A 24,445-nucleotide genomic window follows, 5' to 3' on the forward strand; every position below is an offset into this window, starting at 1 on the left:
GATCCGCAAATATTTTTTCATTAATTTAATCATCCTTATTCGCCCGCATCCCATACCCCTGTATGCCCTAAGGCATTAACCCTTGTATTTAGGGGGGGGGAAAAAAACCATTCACTATGTGAGCAGAGCAGTTGTCGACAGCTAATAGAATTCTTCGGTCATCCCTCCTCGTTTGGTTGTCATATTTGATGAGCCACTCAGAAGAGAGTTCTCTGGTCATCCAGGGCTCGTTTGCTGGCGCGGTAGTCGTACGGTAACGACATGACGTTTTTCATTCAGCGAGGCTTCACGTACTTGCCGATGATGAGCGGTTTAATTTTCTTCAAGCCTGTTGCATTGCAGCAGAGCAGGACTGTCACGCGAAGATGTGATTTTTTCCCTCCTTTGCACTGCTGCCCTTTGAAGTACATCGTCCGGTCTGACAGTAGTTAATAAAAACATGCAGTCTCATCTGCGTTGAAAATATCGTCTTCAGAGTATGAGTCAGCCACCTCTAGAAAACTATCATTGCGTCAGGAATCCGCGCCTTCTCTTTCAGCCGCCTTTTCCTCGCCTGATACTACCTGCCAAGTTATTCCGTAACTCTGGCAGAAACAAAAAAGCCAACCCACACTTGCATCGAACCCACTTATTTCAAGTGCGTCAGCAAATTCGTGGACTTTTTCTTGTAGCATTGGGCCATATACGGGAAGGTTTTGCAGTCGGGCATCTTTGAACCACGTGAGAACAGCTTGGTCCACATTTTGAAAGTTTCCCAGTCGCAGCCGTTTCCTCGCTGGAGCGAGTTGTGATTCCCAGTGAAGCTTGATAATCTTGTCTCGGTCTTTCAAAATGGTCGCAACGGTCAATGGGCAATGCCACGCTGTCTGTGCACATCGATTTGCTTTTTCCCTGCATCAATTTTGTGCGATACGTCCAATTTGTCCTGCAGCAAAAACTGCTTTCGCTTCTTGGCGCAGTGGAATATTTGTGCATAGAGGTTTGTTTATAGACTGAGAAGTCATTTCTCGTTGTCCATGCTGAAAAAATTATTTTATTAGGCTGCTTGGACTGTTTTCAGCTGAATCGTTTCGGTACAGGTTAGATTAGGCATTGCAGATGGTGAAACGAGTAGTTTCCCAAAATAAATTTGTTTGGTGATTTTTCTGAGCCGATTCCTGCATGCCCCCATGAACATCCTGTTCCAGTTTGAAAGCTCAACGTTGATGTTGAAAAATTGAAACAACCAGCTAGCAGTTAAGAGGAAGCTTTTGCTTGGGTGCTCCTATCTAAATACATGTAAAAGGGGAATTCGTTTTTCTCGGCAACCGCTGCACCAAATTTGGCGAGTTTTGGTGCATTTAAAGGAAAAGCTTAAAATGTAGTGACTGTTGGTTTCAAATTCTTGATTTAAGTCATCAATTTTTCATTAAACATTCGCAAAAATAGAAAGTTTGAGAAAACGAAACTGTCAAGTTTACAACTATGGTAACCCAGCAATGTAAAATAATATCACAATTCTTTGAATTGCATCTAATAGTACATATAAAGCGGATAAAATTGATATGTTACACATGAATCTCAAGAAATCTAGCACTATGGAAATACAGATTTTGCAGAACCCTTGTACACAACGTAACGAATTAACGTAAGATATAAATTGACTTATCGAATTTGTCTGCTTTGAATGATCTAATGGGCGCAGTTTACAGAACCGCGATATCTGTTCTTGATGCAGAGCTATTAATTTGTAAACTTCATGCTTCAAATTGTTTAAAAATAAAAAAAAAGTTTTTTTAAAGTGCCTCGTCCCTCTTAATACAGTCACTAGCATGACAGCATACTACCTTGTCAGGTTGTAGTATTGGAAAACTCACCGCTGAAGAGTTGTTAAAAGCAACAGTTGGTTATGTATACTACTGATTGCCCCAAGTTCTACAGGCTTTGCTTAGTTTTGTTTCTGCCAAAACAGATGCAAAAGAGTGATTAAAAAATATCCCACTACTGAAGTGTTGTCTTCTTTCTCATTTATTTATTTGTTAGCAGGTACTGCTTGCATCGAAACACAGATATTATACTAAAACTTCAGTGTAGTGTTTTTTGTGAGGCACACCTAACCTATTGCCGTTTTTGCAGGGTGAAGGGGGAAAGGAGGACTGCAAGCATTCTCTCGACACTCTGTGCAGTGTTCTCTACACCATGATCCGACTAATGGTAATCACCACAGGCTACCATGCTCATATCAACTGCCGGCAGCATTATAGCAAAAGAATGGTACCGAGAGACTAGCGAGAGAGCAATATTGAAAACCATGCTTTTGTGTCTCTGTAAGTTTCCTATACTTTAGTCAGCAGCGTTGTTACCACTTTCACACCCAAGATTTAGAGTATGCTTTCGAAACGTATTTCAGTCTTGTGTCTCGCTATCGTAGGACTTGCCTCTCACAATCTAGCGAGACCCAAATTTAATTCCCCAGGAGGCTTTTGGCATGCAGAACCCGACAGGCACTCACATTACTGAATCGCCTGGCATGTATATGTAGGACAGCTCGAGTAAGTTCACATAGTGTGTCAGCAAAGACAGTTTACCTGGAAACTCATTTCCAAATGCGAATGGGTTTTGTGAGACTAGGCATGCATGGACAGTCAGCTAAAGCTATTACTTGTCCTGGTTACTTATGTTTACCAGAAAGAACATCTTGTTTTTATTTGTTACGTCAAAAAATGTAGTGTTCTGAAAGAATAACCTAACATCCTTAAAATGACTTGCTGTTCTTGCGCATCCGTTCATTTTAATGGTCTGCGTGTGTGTGTATGGGTCTGTCATGCGATCCCTACATGGTGCTTGTGCTGTGTTCCCTCTCTGCTTGGCAGGCCCCTTTCACGCCTTTCCTGACGGAGCTCATGTACCAGAACTTGCGGCACCTATTCTCTGAACTCTCATGCAAAGAAGATGCACGCAGCATACACTATCTCATGTTGCCGGAGCCAAGGCAAGGATTTAATGTTCCTGATAACTTTTTCTTTTATTTTCCTTCATTCATATTTATTTTTTACATTTAGTCTACATGTTTTAGCCTTTTGCAATTCCGGACCAACATGCTGGCACCATTCACAATTTAGTTTATGCTTTTACACCTGCAGGAATGAGCTCATAGAAGAGGTTGTGGAGCGAAGTGTCAGCCGGATGCAAACTGTGATTGAGCTAGGGCGCATTGTCCGGGATCGCAAGACACTTCCTCTTAAGGTGACTGACTCTTTCATTCATTCTTTCTTTTTCTTTTTTAAAGTTTTTGTGCTTTAGTCGCAGTCTCAGCAGCACTATGTTGAGGGCAACTTAAAACAAAGCTCCACTCTCTTGCAGATCTTTCAGCGTACAATTGTTAATTAGTCTTTTCTTAGTTGATTTATTGATTGATCGATTCATTGATTCATTGATTCATTGAATTATTCAATTTAATGCTTCAAAGCAACCTGTAGGCAATAAGAGGCATTGTAGTGAGGGGCTCCAGATCAATTATGTGCACTTATGGTTCCTGGTAAATTGAAAGTGCACCAAGAAAGACACAAACAAGACCGAGAACAACACAGATGCTCACTAGCAGCTGGCACACTTTTAGAAGTAACAAAACATATGACAGTATGATGGAAACCACCGTAACAATGCAACAAACAAGAAAGCAGAATGGAGTAAGCAGGGGCTCTATAGCATGCACCCAAAGCACAGTGCTTGGATGTTTTCATATTTCGACTGTCAGAATGCAGCCACCACTGTTAAGAATCAAACCTGTGGCCGTAGCAAGATCCATCAGCAGCAACATGCCATAGCCACTGGGACACGTTAGCACAACAGTTGCATATTATTCTGATGTGTAGAACTCCCTGTAAGGCACATAAATTTTATTTATCCCCTGTGTGACTCAAATCTTGTAGGGCTCTTGTAGAAAAGACACAGCGCAAAAAGAAGACAAGGACACGAGAGAGCGACACGCACGCAGCACCGTGTTCTTGTCTTTTATTGCACTGTGTCTTTTTTCCAATGAATTGCCAACAAGCCCAAGCTTCCACGCTAAGGGTTCTTGTGTTTCTAGAAGGGCTCAACAGTTAAAAGATTAACGTAAAATTTTCCCAAATGGAAAGATTTTTTCTCACATTTTTTATTCACAATGCAGGGGGTCACAATGCAAACAGTTCTCACGCTTCCGTTTGTCTTTTTATTTTTCAGTACCCACTACGAGAGGTGGTGGTCATCCACAAAGACCAACAGTATCTGGACGACGTGGCGTCTCTGAAGCAGTATATTCTTGAGGTACGCTGGTTTCGTTTGGCATATGCCAGCTTGCTGCAGTGTTGACAAAATCGAAGAAAATTTTAGCAGTGATCATCCTGTGAGTTAGACCAGGGGTTGTCAAGCATGTTGGCCCCAGGGACCCTGCTGGGCACCATGAAGTGCCAAGGAACTTCCCCAAGGCATGCCGAGAAAGAATGACAGATTTCAGTGCTCCTTGAATTAGTGTTGACTCTGCTTTCAGCACAGTAAAACCTTGTCAGTTCAGATTTCACGAGGCCGAAAAACTTGAATTAGTGTTGACTCTGCTTTCAGCACAGTAAAACCTTGTCAGTTCAGATTTCACGAGGCCGAAAAACATGTCCAAATTAATCGAATGTCGTAGAGAAAAAAAAAACAGATGCTTACTATATCAACAAGCTTTCATTTACTGAATGAATCGGCAAATCCTGTTTCTATATTGCACAAAAATGGTGCAGATGCTGCAATTCTCGTCATCTTGTAACTGATTAGCTCTCATAGCGGCATAAACCTCGCAACTTTCTTCACAGTGCAGCCGCATCGTGGGTCTTCATCTGCGACGCGCTTTTCGCTACCGAGTTTTCATCGCAATATATTTTTCGCAAATGAGTTGGTTGCCAACAACTCGTTCGTATATCACAACGTAGCGGTGCTCTTCATCCTCGACAGCTTCTCACTGAGTCAAATCGAAACTACTGTTTGGCGCAAGCCCTGTGGACGAAATCCGTGGTGGCTATTGACGCTATCATGGATCATGGCTAGCAGTTATGAGGGTACGCGGCCAGCCACCAACGTGGTGTTATGCGCGGTGATAAATGCAAGAATAAAGGCTTTAAAGCACAGTTAGGCACAAAACGTTCTGGCGTTGCTGTCAGTCATGTATCACGTACAATTTCTGTTGATGACTACGGCAATGCAGACCCAGCAGCTTTGTTTCGGTTGGACACTAGGGCCGTTTTTGCTCTTTTGCATCGCACAATTGCGACGTTAAGCGCTTGGCAAGCTACGGTACTAGAATGAACTGTTGCGCTGCTCCAGGCATCTTTTTTTTTTTTTTAATTCTCTGGCGTACATGTCAGCATGCATGCTAGCGGCGCACGCTATCTGCAAACGGGAGAAATGCGCATGGAAGTAAGTTGCGGCCTCAGAGACTCAAGTGCAAATGCCTAGGCGGGCTGCCTGTTTTCAGAGACTGGATTGCTCCAAGCTGCTGGCCGATTTGTTGCATAGCTCATGCGTTTCTGTTATGCACTTTGATGTGCTTTTTGACACTCGGGCTTGGGTAATGGGAGGCTCCTTGGATCGAGCGCACTTCTGGTTCGCCGTCTTAGCAGCTTGGCGGGTGCGGAACCAGGGAAAGTTTATCAGTGGCTTGCGGAACCCCGAAGCGGGGCCTGCGGTGCCCACTTTGAGAACCCATGAATTTGCTAGTGTTACAGGTTCATTGCTTTCCCTATGGAAGCACTCGGTAAAGGTGCAATTAAAGATAATGCTAACAAGCATCCCCGTTCAGAATTTTCTAGACATCGGCTCCTGCTGGTTGGGATAATTAAGCAGGAACTTGTGTGCCAAGCGGTTGAAGCAGTGCGAGCTGGTATCATTGAAAGTGGCCTGCTGAAAACAGCCGATACTCCTGAAAGTGGTTAGTCGGACAATGTGGCCTCAAAGTACACTGGAATTTAACCGTTGTATTTTTCCGTGCATTACCTGCCCACCCAAGTGCAACATGCCGGGGAAAAAATGCTGAGGCAACTGCATACAACAACACACAATTATTTGCAGAACACTCTCCATTCATGGATACACGACTCGACCATGTCATATCTTCAGGCAACAGCTAGGTTTCCCTTCTCTTCGGCGTTGCTGATAGCTGGATTCATGTGACCGACGTGATCACAGACAAATCGGTGACATGTCATGTAACATGAATCGGACCACTTTGCAGCTAGCATTCACACAGAGGATGACAGCGCAGGCGGTGCAGCCTTTGCATGGGCAACAGTGACAGAACAAATGCAACCGAGCCGAAAATCCCAATAGTAATATCACTCTCTGGCGTATCCCGCTTCATGTCGACCGAGCGATCTCCGTGGGAATGGGTTACGTATTACGATCACATGATATGCAGTCCGCAAGCTCAAATCGCAGTTTGCTCCCTTACGTGCATACAGCTTTAGCTTCAGCTTATGCTGCTAAGGATAGCCATTGAGTGCAGCTTATTGTGATCCAAGTTCTAGTTTGCAGTGCCGCGTGCACTATTCGCTAGCTACTTAACACAAAGTGTTGACTTGTAAACAGAAGGTAAATGCACGACCATAAAGGAGTGCAGAAACGAGCTTCAACATGCATGAAGGGGGAGAGGGTAGTGTTTTCTAGGAAATAACGAAACGTTGAATAGTGGAAAGCCTTGCCTTAAGTTGTGGCTTCATAGCAGCATGAACCGCATTGCTGCGGAGCCACACCTCAAGGCAAAATTCACATAATCCATACCTCAGCATTACTGTTAAATTTTTAAAATTTTTGTTGCAGGTTATACGAGCAAAAATATGGTGTGTTCAACAGCTACATGAATTTGAAGTTATTTCTCAAGGAATTGTAGTTTACTCGTTTTCTCCAGAATCTGTTCTGAGCCTAATCAAAACACTCTTTAAATACAGTGGGCGTGCAACATTCAAAGTGCACCTGACTTGACAAGAAATAAGCACAAACCTGTCGAACTCCTTACCACTCTTGAGCTATTTAAGCATGTGCATGCATATACGAATAATGAAGGAAGTCAAAGTTGCATGTGCTTGATTGAAGTTTATTACAGTGTAAAACTGCAGCTTTTATCTCCGCATAGAAGCCTGCCCACTCATTTTTGTTCTTGCTCATTCTTGTTGCTGTCTTATAGGAGCTGAACATCAGGAAGTTGACTGTAACAGTGGAAAAGGAGAAATATGGCGTCCTGATGAAAGCAGAGCCAGACATCAAGGCTCTTGGATTGCGCCTCAGGGGCGAGTCTAAGGCCGTGTCTCAAGAGATTCGGGTATGCTGCCTGCTGCACTGTTGCATGGCGTCATTACATGATTTATTTTAAGAGGGCATCTATGTGCTGTACCGTCATCGACCGACCTTCCGGACCTCGCGGGGACAGGAAAATAGCTAGAAAAGGTCGTTCAGCTAAAAAAATAAAATGTATTAGGTTTAGAGTGCCTAAAAAAAATTTATAATGTCTTGCCTTGTACTACGCTTCGTGGCGATCAGATTTGCTTGGATTTTCACTACAGTGACGTTGTCTCCGTGGTCTTCGGATACAGTTGCCAATATAGCCACTATGTTGGCAATCTTCGCCAATGGAGGTTGGCATGGAGATAGCAGAAACGAGCCACAAAGATGCGACCAAGTCTCCGAGGCACACTTGCTCTGTGGACACACCACATGCAATATGGCGACCAAAGCTAAAGATATTCCACGCCAAGTGATTATTACGATAGTGCTGACAGAAAAAAAAGAAAGAAAGAAAAAGGCGTCTTCAAGAGCATTTTGTCAGCCAAGGAAGAGCAGGCATGTCCTCTGAGACTGGAAGATAACATGTATGCCTCCCAATCTCTGAGGCTATAAAGCGGGCCACTGGAAGCCAAGCCCGGCAAAGCCAGTAGAATATCCAACATAGTGGCCTCCAACATCAGATAGTGTGGTTCAGAACGAGCAATTTAGTCCGGAAAATGTAACTTTAGGGCCTAATTTCATCCAAAAGATTGGTCGCACAAATGCATTCTCTCTATAGGAATCCTGACAGTGCTAACTTTAGGGCCTAATTTCGTCCAAAAAATCGGTCGCACAAATGCATTATCTCAGTGGGAACTCTGACGGTGCATTTATAAGTCGGGAATATCCATCAAGTCCAAATTTTCAGAGTCCAAAAAATCTGTCAGCAACTGTATATGGTATCTGCACAATTCTTATGCGCACCTTTCCTGAATAAAAGGCGCATTCAAATTTGCAGGCATGTTACGATCATAACTAATTCTATCAAAATGAAAACAAGACCAATCTATTTTTTTTTAAGAAAAAGCTCAGTGCAAGGTAGCTAGCCATATGGCCATCGAACGAGTTGTCTAAAGAAAGCTACGCTTGGAGACATCACAGAGTGAGGCAGTGATGCGCGGAATGCCCTCCCGCAGATGATGGTTGCACGAGCTTCCAGAAGTCATGCAACCTTATGCCAACTTGCCTTGTCTGGCCACATTGAGGCGGCACCCGCCGCTTATTCGCTCCATGTATCACCAGCCCGTGGAAGTTGGGCGTCACGCCACGGCAACGTTTTCTGCTGTGCGAAATTCGTCGAGACAAACGCTCCATGTATCCCGGCCTTAAAGGCAATAGTTAACAAAACATGCTTCAGATATAGGGGGCAGATTGCGATGAAGTCAGGTTAAACATTTTACAACATCTAGACGGGTGTGAATGCACATAGTGATGTAACATTTCATTATTGCAGTACTCAACTGTACTTCCCCCAGCATCAACTTAAAATTGTGAACTGTAGTGATTGATGAGAGACTTCTCTCAGACAACGGTTATAAAACACTCATGGACTTTTCTGCAACTTTTGCTGCATTGTTTTCAGTATATTATGCTGGGCGTGAAAGCATCAACGAGAAATTGTTGGCATGGGGCACATTTCAATGACTCACCTTGTCTTCTTTATGACAGGCTCTGAAGGATGCTACCATCCAGGCATATCTCAAGGGTGAAATGCCCACCGTCTGTGGGCACCGGCTAGAAGCTGGTGACATCCGTGTCCAGTACAGCTTCTCCGGAGCTCATGCTGAGGATCTGTCTCAGCAGTATGAAGCCCATGCTGAGGGTGATGTGAGTGCATCTTGTCTCGGCCCTTCCTATTTCCCCTTCTCCCTTTTGCACTCTTGCATGTTGATTAAGTTGTCAATTTTGTTATCTCAACTCTGTATTTTCTTTCATCACTCTTCTGCATTTGAAGCCCTGTGCACAAATAACAAATGACATTGGAAAGTACAGGAGTCTGCTCAGCAATGAATGCATGCTGCGTGCTTCAGAAGAGCTCATACAACAAAATCTCATTGGTACAACCCTCATCAATTCAGAAAATCGGATAATTCGGACATGTCTTTGGTCCCGGCAGGCGTATGCATTATTTAATGGCATCAAATTCTTGTTAATTTGGACATGCTTAGCTGTACACCAGTTAACTCTGACAACCCTTGAAGCATGGCGAGTGTAGAATGCTAAAATGTGCAACGCAAAAGAGCAACAGCAGTGCTAGCGGCCAATTGAAATGAAGCAGCAGAGTCTACATCGCCATAGTCATCAGCAGAAACTGCATAGGGACGACAGAAATGCCGAACGCTTTGTATCTATTGTGCATTTGTGCGTTTATTGCAGCATCTGACGATGCGGTGGCCGCATGTGCTTTCAGAACTGCAGTCACCATCCATGATCACATTGATAGCGATCACGGTTTTTTTCACAGCGGTTGCGGCAAACAGTAGTTTTGTTTTGACTCGGTGCATGTCCGTTCAGAACTTCACGCTCACCATTCATGATCATGTCAATAACGAGCGTAGTTTCGATACAGCGGTTGTGGTGAGTAGTAGTTCCATTTTGACTCCGTGCAATGTGTGCACAATGTCAGAAACACTGTGGGGTTGTTCATAATGAATGAAGACCGATTCTACCGCTGCCCACACACTGGCATCAAGCCCGTTACAATATCGTGATGGACAGACGATCTGTTGCTGACCAGCTTACTGACACGTAGACCAGCTTACGACGAGCTTACTGGTAGTGACACGTCTGTCTGCTCAAATGTAGGCACAGGGCTAGTGCCATGGCCAAACAGGCTACACTACAAAGGAAGTCGTAAGTCGCCCGCCGTTGCAAGCGCTAATCAGTCACGCGATGACGAGAATTGCTGCTTCTGCACTGACATTGTGAGAAATGGAAGCAAGGATTTCCAGTTTATTCAGTAAATAAAGCCAGATTGGCATAGCAAGCACTTATTTATTGTCTTCGTACCGTCAATGATTCTTTATTCAGTTAAATTGGCCATATTTCTTTTTTTTTGTGTGTGTGTCATTAAATCCAAATGAACAAAGTTGTACTGTATTGATTAGCTTGGAACCAGTGTTTCAACATTAGGTGAGGCTTACTTTATTCATTCTCTGCCAGTTACTTCATCTTCATCTTTCTGCGATACATCTGTTTTGCTCAGATTTTAACTGCTCACAGTTTGCTAGTGTAGCATTTAACAAACTGTACATGGCAAGTAAAGGAGTTGTAGTTGAGCAAGCATGTATACTTCATAGGAGGTCACACTGATCATAGTTAAAAGTTTTTGCAAGTGTGCGCGAGCTGCATATTACCATGGGCAGTATTTTCTTCAAGCTACACTTTGCATGTTGCATAACTACAAGTAAGGAACTGTTATTTGAAGCCAATAGTTTAACCAATTAGAGCAGCCTGATATTAAATAAAAAAGCTGTTGGGTTTCTATTTTTTTTCTTCTAGGTTCTCATTTTGTTGGACATCTCACCAGATCAGTCGATGATGGATGAGGGCTTTGCCAGGGAGGTCATAAATCGGGTCCAGAAGCTGCGGAAAAAGGTCAGCTGCTTCCTGCCTTTGTGCAGCACAGCATTTGATGTCTCATATGTTGCCATAAAGTGTTCTCATGTGCTAATGCTTGTAGTAAAACTCTAGAATAAGGCCACAACTTGTAAATGCTTCACTTCTGAGGCAGTAAGCACTTCTTTTACTTTTTGCTGCACCATTAGTGCGGAAAATGACAACAATGTAAAAAGGGGGGGGGGGGGGGGAACAGGATGCGCGCTGTCTAGCAATTGAAGTTTACTAAGAAAAACACAAAAAAAAAGAATCCATCCACGTAAGCATGTCATTAGGTCATGCGGAATGAATCGCCAAGCATTTGTGTCTCACTATCTAACAAAAAGATAGACAGCTTCAAAACACAATCATCATGCATCTTTTGTATGTGAAAGCGTTCTGCAAGTTCTAAAGCATTTTTTGTCTTTGTGCCTGACAATGATCTTAGTTCTATCGAAGAAAGGCTTACAACCGCCTGCTTTACAGAGTGCAGAAACAGGAGGAGTCATTTCCTTATAAGTATTTTTGTGCCGACGCGGGTACTCATTCATGCAATTGCCAGTCTGCCCACTGTAGGCTTTACCACAAGACAGTGGACTGTTGAACACGACACCAGTGGCACAAGGTTCCTATGCTTTATAGAGCAACCAGCAGTAGTTAACCTGCGTACTTTCCTCTCAAGAGAAACTGACATAATTGGCTAAAATAATAAGCGCAGTAAAGCTGCAGTCATGCCATATGTCCACAGACGATCTCATGGCTTTAGAAATATAGTGCCTAAAGTTTTAATGTAAATGTTTTTTTCTGCCATGTTAAATGTTAAAAAGGCTTGCACAGCGATTGAGAGGAAGGTGCCTACATAATTTACTCGTGTAATGAATGCACTTTTTTCTTTTTAAAAAAAATTGATGCAAGTTTAGGGTTATAATCATTTCGCGGAGTAAAATTCCCACGAAAAGAAAAAAATTTTTTTTTCCCTCGCGTTTGCTGCGGGATGACAACAGGTATGCAAACAGCACTGTAACAATGCGGGATATCAAAACAAAAATAGCGGCTGGTGGAGCAAGCCGAACGTGCCAAATGCAATTTCTTTTTCTTCTCGTGAGTACATTACGTGCATTGAAACAGTTTCTTCCGTGTCAGTAATGAACAATATTGTTAATATCAGCAAATTTGCAGCAATAATGTAGCCATGTCCACTTTGAGGGGACGAAAACAGATATGGGTGCACTGAGCTACCGGTGACATAGAAACACATGGTGGGCATGATGCAAAAACTACGGCATTTGTCTTCACTGCAATCCTAATACAGCACATTTCTGCTAAGGGTGGGTGAATGTCTTAGCTGTGTTGCAAGTGTCGGCGTATGAATAGGGCACACTTTTAACGTATCGATGTAAACGGGGTGCTACTGTCATTGCCGCTCGCAATTTCTTGCATGCCCACAAGTGCAGACAAAAGGCATCGAACGGTGCCTTGTTTCTTTTTTTTTATAAGTTGTTGTTCACCACAACCATTATAAAGCCTATAAATAGACGGAGCCGTCTATCTCTTTGTTAGATTGTTAGACGCTAATTCTTGGTGATTGATTCCATGTGACCTCATAACATGCGCTCGCAGATGGTGTCTTCCTTTTTTTGCATTTTTCTTAATAAACTTCAGTTGTTAGACAGCACTCATCGTGTTTTGTTCCCTTTTTGTGTTGCCGTCATTTCCCTCGCTGATACAAAGAATGCATCAATTCCAACAGCCCAGCTTTCCACCTGTTTGCTGCATTAGTATGAGCTTGTAACTGAAGAACCACTGAGAAGAAAAATGTATTAAATGTGAACTCTGCTTTAGATCATCTTGTTTTGGATACATGGCACTGTCTTGTGGTGACAATGTAGCACGGTGTGATGGAGAGTGCAAGAAGCATAGCGTTCTTAGTTTAAAATATCACTGTGCCCCTATGATGGGTCATGTGCAATCTGGATACTGGTGCTGGATACTGGGCTGTCTTGTGGTGACTCTGCAAGAACCTGTGGTGCCTTCTGTCGTAGAGGTTGCACGGCAGGAAATCAGGCAAGCGTTTTCTATGCCCGAATCACTACCAGACCAGCGGTCTATAAACCACGCGTCAGCCGTCCATCATCCAACCCCAGCGCCACACAGCTCGTCATCCCTGCCTCGTCCTTAGAACAAGTTGTTAACCGCTCTGTGAGCCCGTGAAAACGCCGCCCTACTACGCAGCACCTCCACCAGTGTCACGACATCAAAAAAACAGGACACAGGACCAGGATGCTAGAAACAAAAACCAGCTCTGTACTCACAGACCACAAGAACAAATGTGCCAACTTTGTCTTCCTTCAAAGGGAGCATGGTTGCTGCTCGTGTCCCTCAATTCTTTTTCTTCTGTTCTCTTGCTATCCTTTAGCCGTGACAATATTTTGATGAGGCCCTGAGGGAGCTAGCTCATCATCTCCAAACTAATTGCAACGGTCTTAGGGCACCAACATTGCCACCACTTGTTACCATTCTTTGCACTTTTGTCTATTGAGTGTCATCCAGTGTTATGGTTTTTTTTTTTTTTCTTGTGCAAGGTATGTTCATGTTTTTCTTTTTTTATGTTGAAAGCATTAGCAAGCTCTTTCCGAAAAGACAGTGCTACTTAATGAGACTGTTAAGTGATGCGAGCAGCAAGTTCCAGAATTGTGATCACAACTGCCATGACTGACCTAGAATGCCTTCTCATGCATTGTAAATGGGCTGATTATAACACATATCTGTAAATTTACCTTGTAAGGCAGTGCTGTTGCCATCACTGTCCCGAGGTTGTTTTTCTCAGGCAGTTACAACTTTGCCCAACAAAGAGTTTCTTCAGTTCATCATTACTTGTCTGCAGGTGTCATTTCCAAGTAAAAATATCAGAGATGAGTTTCACTAATCTACTAAATTATTAACTGAAGCAAAGTGTTGATCATCACTCCATACAGAAAGTAAATAGATGATGCTGTCACACCTAGTTTGACATAGGATAAGGATACAGCAATGTCGCATGTGCTTGTGCTGATGTCTATTTTCATTCTATGCACGCTGTGGTGACTACCAGGCCCACCTGGTGCCAACTGATGAAGTGGCTGTGTACTTGGAAGTATCACCTGTGCATCACCCCATTGCCACAGTGATTACCTCTCACCATTCTCTAATAGAGGGTACATTAAAGGTTCCCCTCAAGATGGGCAGCACATCTGCCGGTGAACAAGTCATCATTGAGGAAGACCATGAGGTTGGTGGCACTTTACTGCTTGCATGAAGTCCAGGTCTGGCTATCTCTGCCAAGGAGAAATATTTTGTTGATATCTCACTATGGTCTGTAAATGTAGCCTTGTGGCAGCGATGAATTATACATTCAGCTTGTTTTTAGGTAAACGTGCAAAATTCAGATTTTAGTGGTATGTTCATGGCTGTGCTAAATGTGCTTGCAGTGGTGCGAAAGCTACGATGCTGTTAAACTTTCCGCTAAAAATATTACTAGTGACTCTTGTTCGTTGTGATTGTTAGAAATGCTTACAGAATTGTTTTTTAAGAAAAACATCTTAAATGAGGCGTCATGATGCACAGTTGCTGCAAGTTTGATCCACAGTTGTGGTTATCAGTGGCATCTTTGTTTGACCAACAGGCCTTTAGAGAGCTATGCAGGTGCTCAGCTGTCATGCAAACCAGTATGCAAAAGCAGTAACGATTGCAATGATTGCATTGTCCCCATCCCTTATTTTGTCTTGTTCATCTAGCTCAAGGGCTCCCAAATGAAGATAGTGATCACTAAGCCAAGTGGCAGCACATCACCTGCGAGCAAAGATGCCCTGCCTAGAGCCACAGGCAAGCAAGTGGATGCACATGTCAACAAAGCATCAGGTTCGAGTGAAACTCCTTACTGCAGGTAAGCACTTTTCTTGTGTTCCTGCTATACCATATAAAGCCAACATGTGTTAAACGGTTAACGATTCAGTGTTCATGAGAACAAACTAAGGTAAATTTCCTGTAGACTACACCTGTTACTTATATGTTGTAGTTTGCATCGGAGCAATTGTTGTTAAGTGGTATGGCTGATAATGATGTGCCATATTTACCTGATTCTTACGTGCCTTCAAATCTGCATGCCTCCAGATCTACCATGCGCTCGAATTCTGACTGTTCAAACGAAAGAAATAATGTGCATGAAAAATCTAGCATGCACCCCAGCTTCATAAAATAACGATAACCTTCACCTTCCTTTTATGATCAGAAACTGGAAAGGTTTGAGTGAACTTTCATAATGAAAGCAGCTGTTTGTCTTCGTCAACCTACAGAGAAATGTGTGCTGTCACCATCATATGACTGACATGGGGGATGATGTCAGCCCTGACAATAGTTTAAAACATTCTAAATGCAGTCTTGTTTTTGTGTGCTAGCTCTGCTTTCATGCATGCTTGCTGAGTCATTGCATGCAGAAAGGGCTGAGCTGCATGAGGCACATGTTGGAGGAACGCTCATGCAATTTTCAAAATAAAAGTGCACTTTTGCTAATACTACCATATTTACTTGAATCTAGACTGGCCCCGATTATAAGCTGACCCCTGAAAGTCCGAAGCCAGAGAAGAAGAAAAACTTTCCTCGAATGTAGGCTGAACGAAAAAAGTGAGGACAGCGTCGACAAAATGAAAACATTTATTGAATAATGAACTTGCCGAGCTCATTCTACGTCATCATCGCTGCTTGCTTCGTCACTATCTTCTTTATCGCTGTCGTCTTCAAATAGTGCACTATCTTCCAACGGTAAAAGCCATCCTCGTTGTGGTTCACGAAGAAATAATCTCCCATTGCCCCTTCCAATGACGGACGTTTTTCTGATTGATGCGGAAGTCCCACCCAGCTTGAATGTTTGACTTGAACGTTTGAAATTTAACGGTGTCTCTGCAGCTAGCACAACTTTTTCGTTTGAAAGTGGCACTATAGTGGCATCGCCTGTTCGGTGCCATTATGATAACACCACGCCGCACACCGATACCATAGAATAAAGAATCCGCTCGGAGGCTCCAATACGACACAGGTCAAAATGGCGACGTCGCTCGTGTACTTCAGTTGTGTACTGGCGCGATGAGTAGCAGCTACCATACTGACTTTTCTAGATAGCTCTAGCTACGCACCATCTTTGTCAATTTCAATTAAAAACTTTACATTTAAACCGGCCCTAGAGTTTGGTATATGATTATTGGAAAAGAAACTATCGGTCTAGATTCGAATATAAATACGGTATGTCAGTTGAGCTCAGTGACAAAAAGGCAAAGCGTTCATGATATGCGTTACTAGGTCGAATCAGAAGGTCTTTGTCCTTATTTTTTATTAGCCAAAATGAGATACTTACAGGTAACTACAAATATACATACTATTCTATGTACCTTGCACTAATTTTCCACGTAGTCCCCACACCGGTTCAGACATTTGTCCTATTGCAGCACTAAATTTGATATGCCCCTGTCGTCAGTCAGCGACGCATGCAGCCTCCCCGAATGCTCACTGTCATGCTAGTCTTCACGGCCTTTTGCGAACCCACAGCACCACCACCTCACACTGCTGAAAGCAAGACACCTTTCCCCATGCGTGTGCTGCATTTCCGTGTGGATTTTGATAGGTGTTCTTCCCTTGCTCCATAGAAAATGAACCACACTTCGTTGCTTGTACTCCGTGGACATGTGAAGCATACTCATCATCAACAACTGACAGCTGCCATGCTGTGAAGCTACCGGCAGATAAGGCTAGGCCGGTTCAAGAAAGGTCCACTGCTAAAGATAGATATGTTGGCTTCCCATTTACAGCCGCAGCTTGGCTAAAAAAATATAGGGGCAAAGACTTTCTCATTCACCCTCGTATAATCAGCATCCACTACATTGAAACTCCTTAGGAAGTTAGCTCTTTTTGAAGGTATCCCTCACCAAACAGTGTCGCAACATTCATTGCTGTTAGTTCAACAAAGTACTCAAAGCACATCACTTTAATGCCCTAACAGCTGCCTTACCATTTCTCATTTGACTAAGGGTCATATAAAATTTGGATGTTATATGTATAGGGGATACTCTTATGGCTCCATTTAGGGCTGAGCTAAACAAATGCTCCTAAAAGGGTTAGTAGACTTACAATAAAGCCTTACTCTTTCAAAAATATTGCTTTGCTACTAATAGAAAGATGTTAGTATGTATAAGGCCATCTGTGAACTGCATGGATGTAGAAAATTGATACATCACTCTGAAAAAACTGATGCCATTTGCATTTGTTACTTAGCACTGCCAAATTCAGAGGCCTAGAAAGTTTAGAACCTGGAAACTAGATGTTAATAACAGTTGTGCTGAAGACTCTTCAGAAAAATTCCTCCACAGTTGGGCAACATATATAGCTGTGACCACATTTATCGATTCAATGATTGCTCTGAGGGGACACGTTTCTTCCCCCATGACAGCATGCCTGGATCTCTATCATTTATCAAAGCAAATTTGTCTGGTATTATTGTTTAGCACAACGCATTTAAAAAAAATGGCATCAATATTAACCTTAAAACCAGAGTAATACCTTAAATGGTTCAAGCATAACAGGTTGCACTTTATAAGATTTTTGTTAGATTTTGAAACAAACTTAGCCTTCTGTCTGTTTTCGGTGACACCTATACACCTATCGATGGCCGATAATGCTGTAAAATTTGTGGATGACAGTGGGAAATAGTTCCTGTGTAATGAGCTTTGAAGGATTAGTAGTGTCTGGCACATATAAAGTTTGCAAGGAAGCACACTCTGATAATGTTCCAGATACGTGAATGTTGAACTGTGTGGTGCTGCCAGCCAGACCAATGGACTCAAGGCAACAGTGTTGTTGGAAAATCCCATTGGCCATAATTTGGTTGATGTGCCTAGACTTGAACAGCTGGTAAGCACAATTAACACTTGCTTGAATTGCAGCCTGCTACTACTAACCTTGAGATAAAGAATTGTCAGATATAATGAAGAAAATATAATTATTTTCTGGGTGACAGAGCATAACAAATATTACATGTAACAAAGGTAGTACTTTCGTGCCCTGTGTGAGTTTGTTCTAATGAGGTTCGATTGCACGTATACTTTTTATTGTCTCACTTAACTAGAATTCCTTTATGACAGATTTGCAATTCTTACAGCAAGAGGGATAAGCCCGTCATTTTAACAAAGGTCTAAAGGGAGGAACGGTGATGGCTTGCTCGCAATGCTGAGTTCCCACTGAAAATGCATCTGCTCTCACCCTGTGTTCATGCTTAATCAGTTGCCACATGCACATCTGCATGAGTGATTGTTCAACAGCACAGGCAAAATGCACAGAAGGAAGAAAGCAAGCAAGAGCACTAAGTTTCAATAAAATTGATTGCAGAAGTAAGGCTTGTATAGTAAGTTAATCATGATTTTCATGAGAAACAACTATTACAACACAGGCAAACATGAGCACATGGCTTTCTAATCCTGTCATGTTAGAGTGCTAACCACTCTATCCAGGACACAATCTAAGCTATAATTATCTCTTTTCCAGTGAAAATTGACACTGGTTGTTACGCCTAGCTATCTCTGCATCCTCGGTAGCCCTACGTACGAGCTTCTGAGAACACCAGCTTAGAACTGTGCTACTAGTAAATTGCGATGCGCAGCTGGAGTAGGACAGTGATTACCCAAGTGACCACCACTGATGCCCTTCCGCACATTGGTTATGCCCTGTGTCCAGTGCTCTGTTCTCTCTTGCGAGTGCTGTATTTAGTTGCATAATAAACACCTCCCCCCCCCCCCTTTTTTCCAATCAAAAAGTATAATTGTTCTTTTCTGCGCATGATTGCACTCCGAACTTGCTTCCCTGAAGTAGGAGACACACGGTATGATTTGGCATCTGATACCACGTATCGCACTGAAGCAGCAGCTGGATACGAGGCGTTTTACTGTGTCATAGTACCAGATCAGAGGCCTGCCGTGCGACAAAAGTAGAAGGCATGCAGTATGATTCAGTGTCTGTGCCGGAATAGCAGCCGGATCCGAGGCGTGCACGCCAGGCGTCCAATTTGGCAGTATGGCATGGCTAAACACTATGCATCTGGCTGTCATTCCGGCACGTCGGGTGCCGTATCAGATGCCGAATCATACCATGTCTCTTATTTATTAGAGATGGCTGTGGAAAAATAAAACACTCAAAATTTTGCCCAGCATAAGGAACGCACCCCCTAATGCGTGTGTAAATTTTTCGGGAAGTGCCTTCATTATGCAAGTAAATACAGTACCTTTCTTCCTCAAGAGACACGAATAAAGTGCTCAACTCCTTTAGCATAATTGACAACTTTAAAGAGGAAAAGAAGCATGACTTCAGACGAGACGTAAGATGGAGGAGTGGGCAGGACGAGCAGTAATGAGCGTAATGGGTGTTTCATTGTAATAAACCCCAGTTGCTAGTTACTGCTCATCCTGTCCACTCCTTCGTCTTACGTCCCGTCTGAATATGTGGTTCTTTTCCTTTTTAAACATGTCGGACCAACTGGCCCAAAGTTCCCCCCCTCTTGAACATAATTGGCAAAGTGATTGCTCATCTTTTTCTGACACACATTGTCATTAGTCTGCCAGACTTGAATTGACATGTTTGTACAGTGACTGCAGTATTTATGAAATGTTTGTTGTCTAGCAGCCATCGCCATCCTCCTGGCACGCCTTATATATATATATGGCACGCTCCAGCACGTGTCTTGTGCTGCGAGGTCAGAAGAAAAAAAAAGCTTCTTCAGCTCCTGCCATCGGTCTGAATGGTATTCAGGCCTTTTGTTCGCTTACTCACACATTGTTGTAGTGGACCTAACCTCAGTCGCTACAATATGGTGACCCAGATGGGATTGTACGGCGAGCACGATGTCATGGGTGAGGCCACGAACTAGAGACCAATGACCAGCGCAGAGGGCCTCGCCACGGTACAGATTCAACCGGCCACCCTTTTGGCCACAAAATCCTGCAGCCTGGTTTACATAGATGGAGGCCATCTTGGACCTTCAGCGCATTACTTCGCAGCGCACGAGGTTGAAGAGTTTCGAGACTTGGTGGATGCATCCTATGACACCACCCCGTATGACCACTTCAAAACGACACTGCTGCATTACAAGTCTGTGTCTATGTGCAGATGCCTTCAGCAGCTTCTCAATGAAAAGGAGCTCGGCGACTGTCGTCATTGGAACTTTTGAACTTCTGTGTTGTATGCGGCGGCTCCTCATTGACTGTTGGCTGGACACAGACAAACTGCCGCTGTGTGAACTGCTCTTTTGGTGCCTGCCCCACAATATGGTGGTCACCTTGGCTACCACATTCTGCTACATTAGCTCTGTCTGACGTGCCCCTTCCATTTTCTTCAGGCACTATCACTTGCAACGTGTCAAGTGGTTGAACATGCCCATGCGTTTTATTCCAACTGCGCCTTCAAGTATTTGACAAGCTACATGGTGCAAGTCATCCCGGAGTTTCTGTCACCGTGTCTAAATTACTTCCCGCTTTGTGTGGCCGAGTGCGAACTCTGACGTGCGCCGCTGGGCTCATGAATGCCTTCACTGTCAACACTCCAAGACGACACGACACATTAAGTCGCCAATTAACTCCTTTCGTCCACCTTCACATTCACATAGACATCGTTGGCCCGCTGCCACCATCCCAAGGTGCTCACTACATACTCAATTGTGTAGACCGTTCTATGTGCTAACCGGAAGCATTTTGTCTCACTGACATAACGGCACTGTACAGTGGCTTCTGTGTTTGTCACTAGCTGGATCTCTTGCTCCAGATGCTCCAGTGTTGGTACGAGTACGACCAATCACAGCTTACAATTCAAATGTGATCTCTTTTGCGAACTCGCATGCCTGCTTGGCATCCGCCATATCCATACTTTGTGTATCGCCCACCAACAAATGAAATGGTTGAATGCTTTCACCGTCAACTTAAAGCTCGCCAGGCTCACTTTTCTTGAGCTGAAAACCTTTCTCATCCTGCTAGGCGTGTATTCCTCTTGAAAGAGTAGCACATGCCCCCAGCTGAAGTGCAGCTGAGGAAGACCTCAACTGCACAGCCGTGGAGTTGGTCTATGGCACAATGCTGCGGTTGCCCAGTGAATTTTTCGCACCACCTACTGTTCCGCTGAAACGACGGATCTATCCGATCGCACGGCATCAAAGGCTGTTTCTCAGGCACATCCTCCTTATCCTCTAAGCATCCTCCTCGGCTAAATTTTATGTATGGTGCACTTCGGCGCATGTGTCTTGTGCCTCGTGCTGCGAGATGACAAGAAGAAAAAAAGGAGCTTCTTCGGCTCCTGCCATCAGTCCGAATGGTTCTCAGGCTTTTAGCTCGCTGACTCGCACATTGTTGTTGTGGACCTAACCTTGGTCCCTCTACTTGTGTTCCTTCAGTGTTTTATCCATGTTGCTAAATAATCTGTCAATTACCAATCATCCTGCTTTGTCATTTTAAAAGTCAAATAAGAGCCTCTTTTGCTTGTCACAAGTAAAACTGCTTAACAGGTACAGCCGAACACAAGATGTTGTGGACCACAGGATCTGAGAAAAGGCTGAATATCTCCACAGTTGCACGATGCAGCCTTATATTTGCATTTTCAACCTCTTCTACTAATATATGCGCAACATTGTGACGTACTGTTTTACTGGCCACCATTACAGGTTGCTCGGAAATTCGACATTTTCTGCGATTCCATGGTCCGTAAACATTTGTAGTTGACTGTGCATTCAAAGAGGTACCCAACGGAAGGTTAGTGCCACTGGGCACCTAGTTTTACTGGGGACCTTTCTCACAGGGGTCCTCACTTGCATCACTCCTCACTCACTTTATTGTACTGTAGTGTACTGTACTGTACTGCACTGTGCACTTTAAATATACAGTACTTAATTCTAGCATTTTGTTGTTTTTACTTTCAGGTTTCAGTAGTTTTCAACACTTCAGGAAAGTCGTTGGAAATCTACAGATCTCGAGACAAATCTGCAAAGCTGGCGCACATAACCCCAGATGATGTGAAGGCACTGCATGGACAGACACTGTATGCCTATCTTCGCTGAGACTGTTTCGCTTCCTAATTTATCATGCACATTGTAGTCGTAGTAACTTATTTCTTATTTTCTCTGGTGCTTGGACTGTATAAAATTGTTATGACAAAACCAACATGCTGTCAAGCTGCTCTATAACAGCCTCCTCCCACTCAACCCACTTTCTTTTATTATTATTATTTCACGCATCCCATTTCTTTTGAAGTGAAACATCAGAATTCATTCTAGTAAATGTTGTCTTCCTCTTTACTTTGTGTGGTTTCTTTATGATAGACAAGGTTAAAAGTAGTGATTAAAGGTTAAGTTCCTGTTTACCTTGTGCGGTTTCTTTGTGTCATACACAAAGAAACTGGTTAAAGGTTAAAGAAGACTGAAGTGTACATGCTGGTGCTTGCCCTTTGCACATGGTTCTATCATGAGCCATGTCTAGATTCTCCATGTCATAGGGCAAGCAGACTACTTGTTCCCACTGTTTGTAAAAACAGTTATGCTGCCATTAGTTTGTCCAACTGCATTGCGGAAAAGCTAGGCTTAAATTATTTTAAAAATCCAAGTAGACGCCTATTTGACCTTAACCTCAGAATGTCCTAACGTGTTATTTTTGATAGCTCTGCAAACTAGTTTCTGATTAATTAATTTCTGTACTAACAATTTAGAACTTAAATAATATTCCATTGTGTTTGGTACAAATGTACTCTCCATGGTCAGAAGTTAAGCTGAAGAAATTGTTTTAATTTTCTGTGGAGTGGAATATCTACAAACACTAAAATTATTTCCCTTGCTTTCTCTGCAATGCTCTTTCCTTGGTCCGAATATTACATCCATCAGGAACATTCTAGATTGTTTTGTCAGCAAACTCTGTTCATTTTCACTCGTATCCTGCAAAGAGGCAACCAAAGGAGGGTTGGGCTTCATAACATAACTGCAAAGCTTGCCTGTGTAAACATTAGAATGAATTGGAAGTATTTTATTGTATGTTGGGCTATCCCCACGCAAGAAAGTTTTTCTCAGTAAAATAAATGGTGGTGCCACCATTTATTTATTTTATTTCATTTATTTATTTACGCCACAACTGCAAGGTGGAACAACTATTGCAAAAGTGATGGGAGTGCATATGGAGAAAATTTTCCTGGATCGGTTTCAGTTATTTTCACATGCAGTGTTGCTTTTATGTGACAGTGACAGAGAAAGAAAACCATTTTTTTTTTTTTCATTGACACTAAAAATCTTGCCTTGCTGGGGATTTGCTGTAACGTCACTGCACAAGTTGAGGGCAGACTGAAAGCCATTGCAATTTTCAAACATGCATGTAAAGGTGAGTTTCATATCGGATCACTGTAAACTCTTGGTAATTTAAACTCGATTAATTGGGAATACCAGATAACTTGTAGAATTTCCACGGCCCCGAAATTTTCCATGTAAATTTGGCTAGATAATTCGTGCAGCCAGTCTGCACCTTCCCGGTTAGTTCGCAAACTTGACTGCAGCAACAGGACTCTCGATCCCAGAGGCACGCTCAGGTAGTGTCCGAATTTACGGTTCCTGCAGTGGCGGCTTATTCTGATAACAAACGGATATCAAAGGTCATGCTTTTGCTGGATTTATACGCGTAAATCGATTTTAGGAGCTTGCCGTGGCCACTGTGTTTTGGACATTACCTAAGCACCAGGCCGTGGTACTTGCCACTCTGATTGAGCTACAATATTGAAAAATGGCATTGCATTCTTGATGGACACGACTGCGCAGTGCTTACATATGTCTCGTACTAGAACAACCGAAACCACCATGGAAACCAGGAACGTTCGTCATGCCGAAACATATGCCAAGGTCTACACATAGCACACCACGCCAACCATTGTCCCATTCGTACGCATCAGACCTGCACGATGGCAGCGAGCGGAGACAGATTTTGGCTGCCAAAGTTACCACTGCCGTGTCGCAACATTTTTTAGTGACTGAACCGAGCAGCAAGGGCACCTTATGCGACCTTTACTCCGCGAACGTCACTGTGGAGCTTAATGGCCATACACAAGCTTATGTCATTCCATCTAGCGCACATAAGGTGTTCGCAATAGTTTCCGGTTGATCGCCCGCTAAACCAAATTCTGAATAAAGGGAAAATCAGACATCCACCCGTTTGTAGCAATTGCTACAAAAGAAACCCATACGGGTTCCTCAAAAGAAAAAGCCTCAATTGCTACGAACGGGTGGATGTCTGATTTTCCCTTTATTCATTACTTCTTTCCACCTTGCGGGTTTCCGCAGAACTACTACATCAAACCAAATTCTGCTTCACGCGTGTGGCTGTCACATGTTCTGTGGCTGTCAGTCATGCTGTTAGTCCAGCCCAACGTTACTAGACTAGCTTCAGTTGTCAAACTCGGCGCCCTTGCATTTACCGCAGCTGTCGCCACTCCTTTGACAGCCGTG

At 43.2% G+C, this 24,445-nt stretch overlaps 1 protein-coding gene across 3 annotated transcripts in view; it reads left to right on the forward strand.

The window, feature by feature from the left end:
• Window positions 1–22,264, forward strand: part of IleRS (Isoleucyl-tRNA synthetase) — a 54,036-nt gene extending 31,772 nt beyond the window's left edge. For all 3 annotated transcript variants that reach the window (XM_065437516.2, XM_065437515.2, XM_065437514.1), the window contains exons 21-31: window positions 2,116–2,193; window positions 2,853–2,971; window positions 3,123–3,225; window positions 4,204–4,287; window positions 7,181–7,315; window positions 8,986–9,144; window positions 10,819–10,914; window positions 14,006–14,182; window positions 14,688–14,836; window positions 17,733–17,850; window positions 21,890–22,264. In XM_065437516.2, coding sequence (XP_065293588.1) covers window positions 2,116–2,193; window positions 2,853–2,971; window positions 3,123–3,225; window positions 4,204–4,287; window positions 7,181–7,315; window positions 8,986–9,144; window positions 10,819–10,914; window positions 14,006–14,182; window positions 14,688–14,836; window positions 17,733–17,850; window positions 21,890–22,027 — 1,356 coding nt within the window. In that variant the 3' untranslated portion in view covers window positions 22,028–22,264. The remainder of the gene's footprint in view (window positions 1–2,115; window positions 2,194–2,852; window positions 2,972–3,122; window positions 3,226–4,203; window positions 4,288–7,180; window positions 7,316–8,985; window positions 9,145–10,818; window positions 10,915–14,005; window positions 14,183–14,687; window positions 14,837–17,732; window positions 17,851–21,889) is intronic.
• The last annotated feature ends 2,181 nt before the right edge of the window (window positions 22,265–24,445 follow it).

This window comes from Dermacentor albipictus, chromosome 5 (genome assembly GCF_038994185.2).
Source record: "Dermacentor albipictus isolate Rhodes 1998 colony chromosome 5, USDA_Dalb.pri_finalv2, whole genome shotgun sequence".
In the NCBI taxonomy this organism is placed as follows: Eukaryota; Metazoa; Arthropoda; class Arachnida; order Ixodida; family Ixodidae; genus Dermacentor; species Dermacentor albipictus.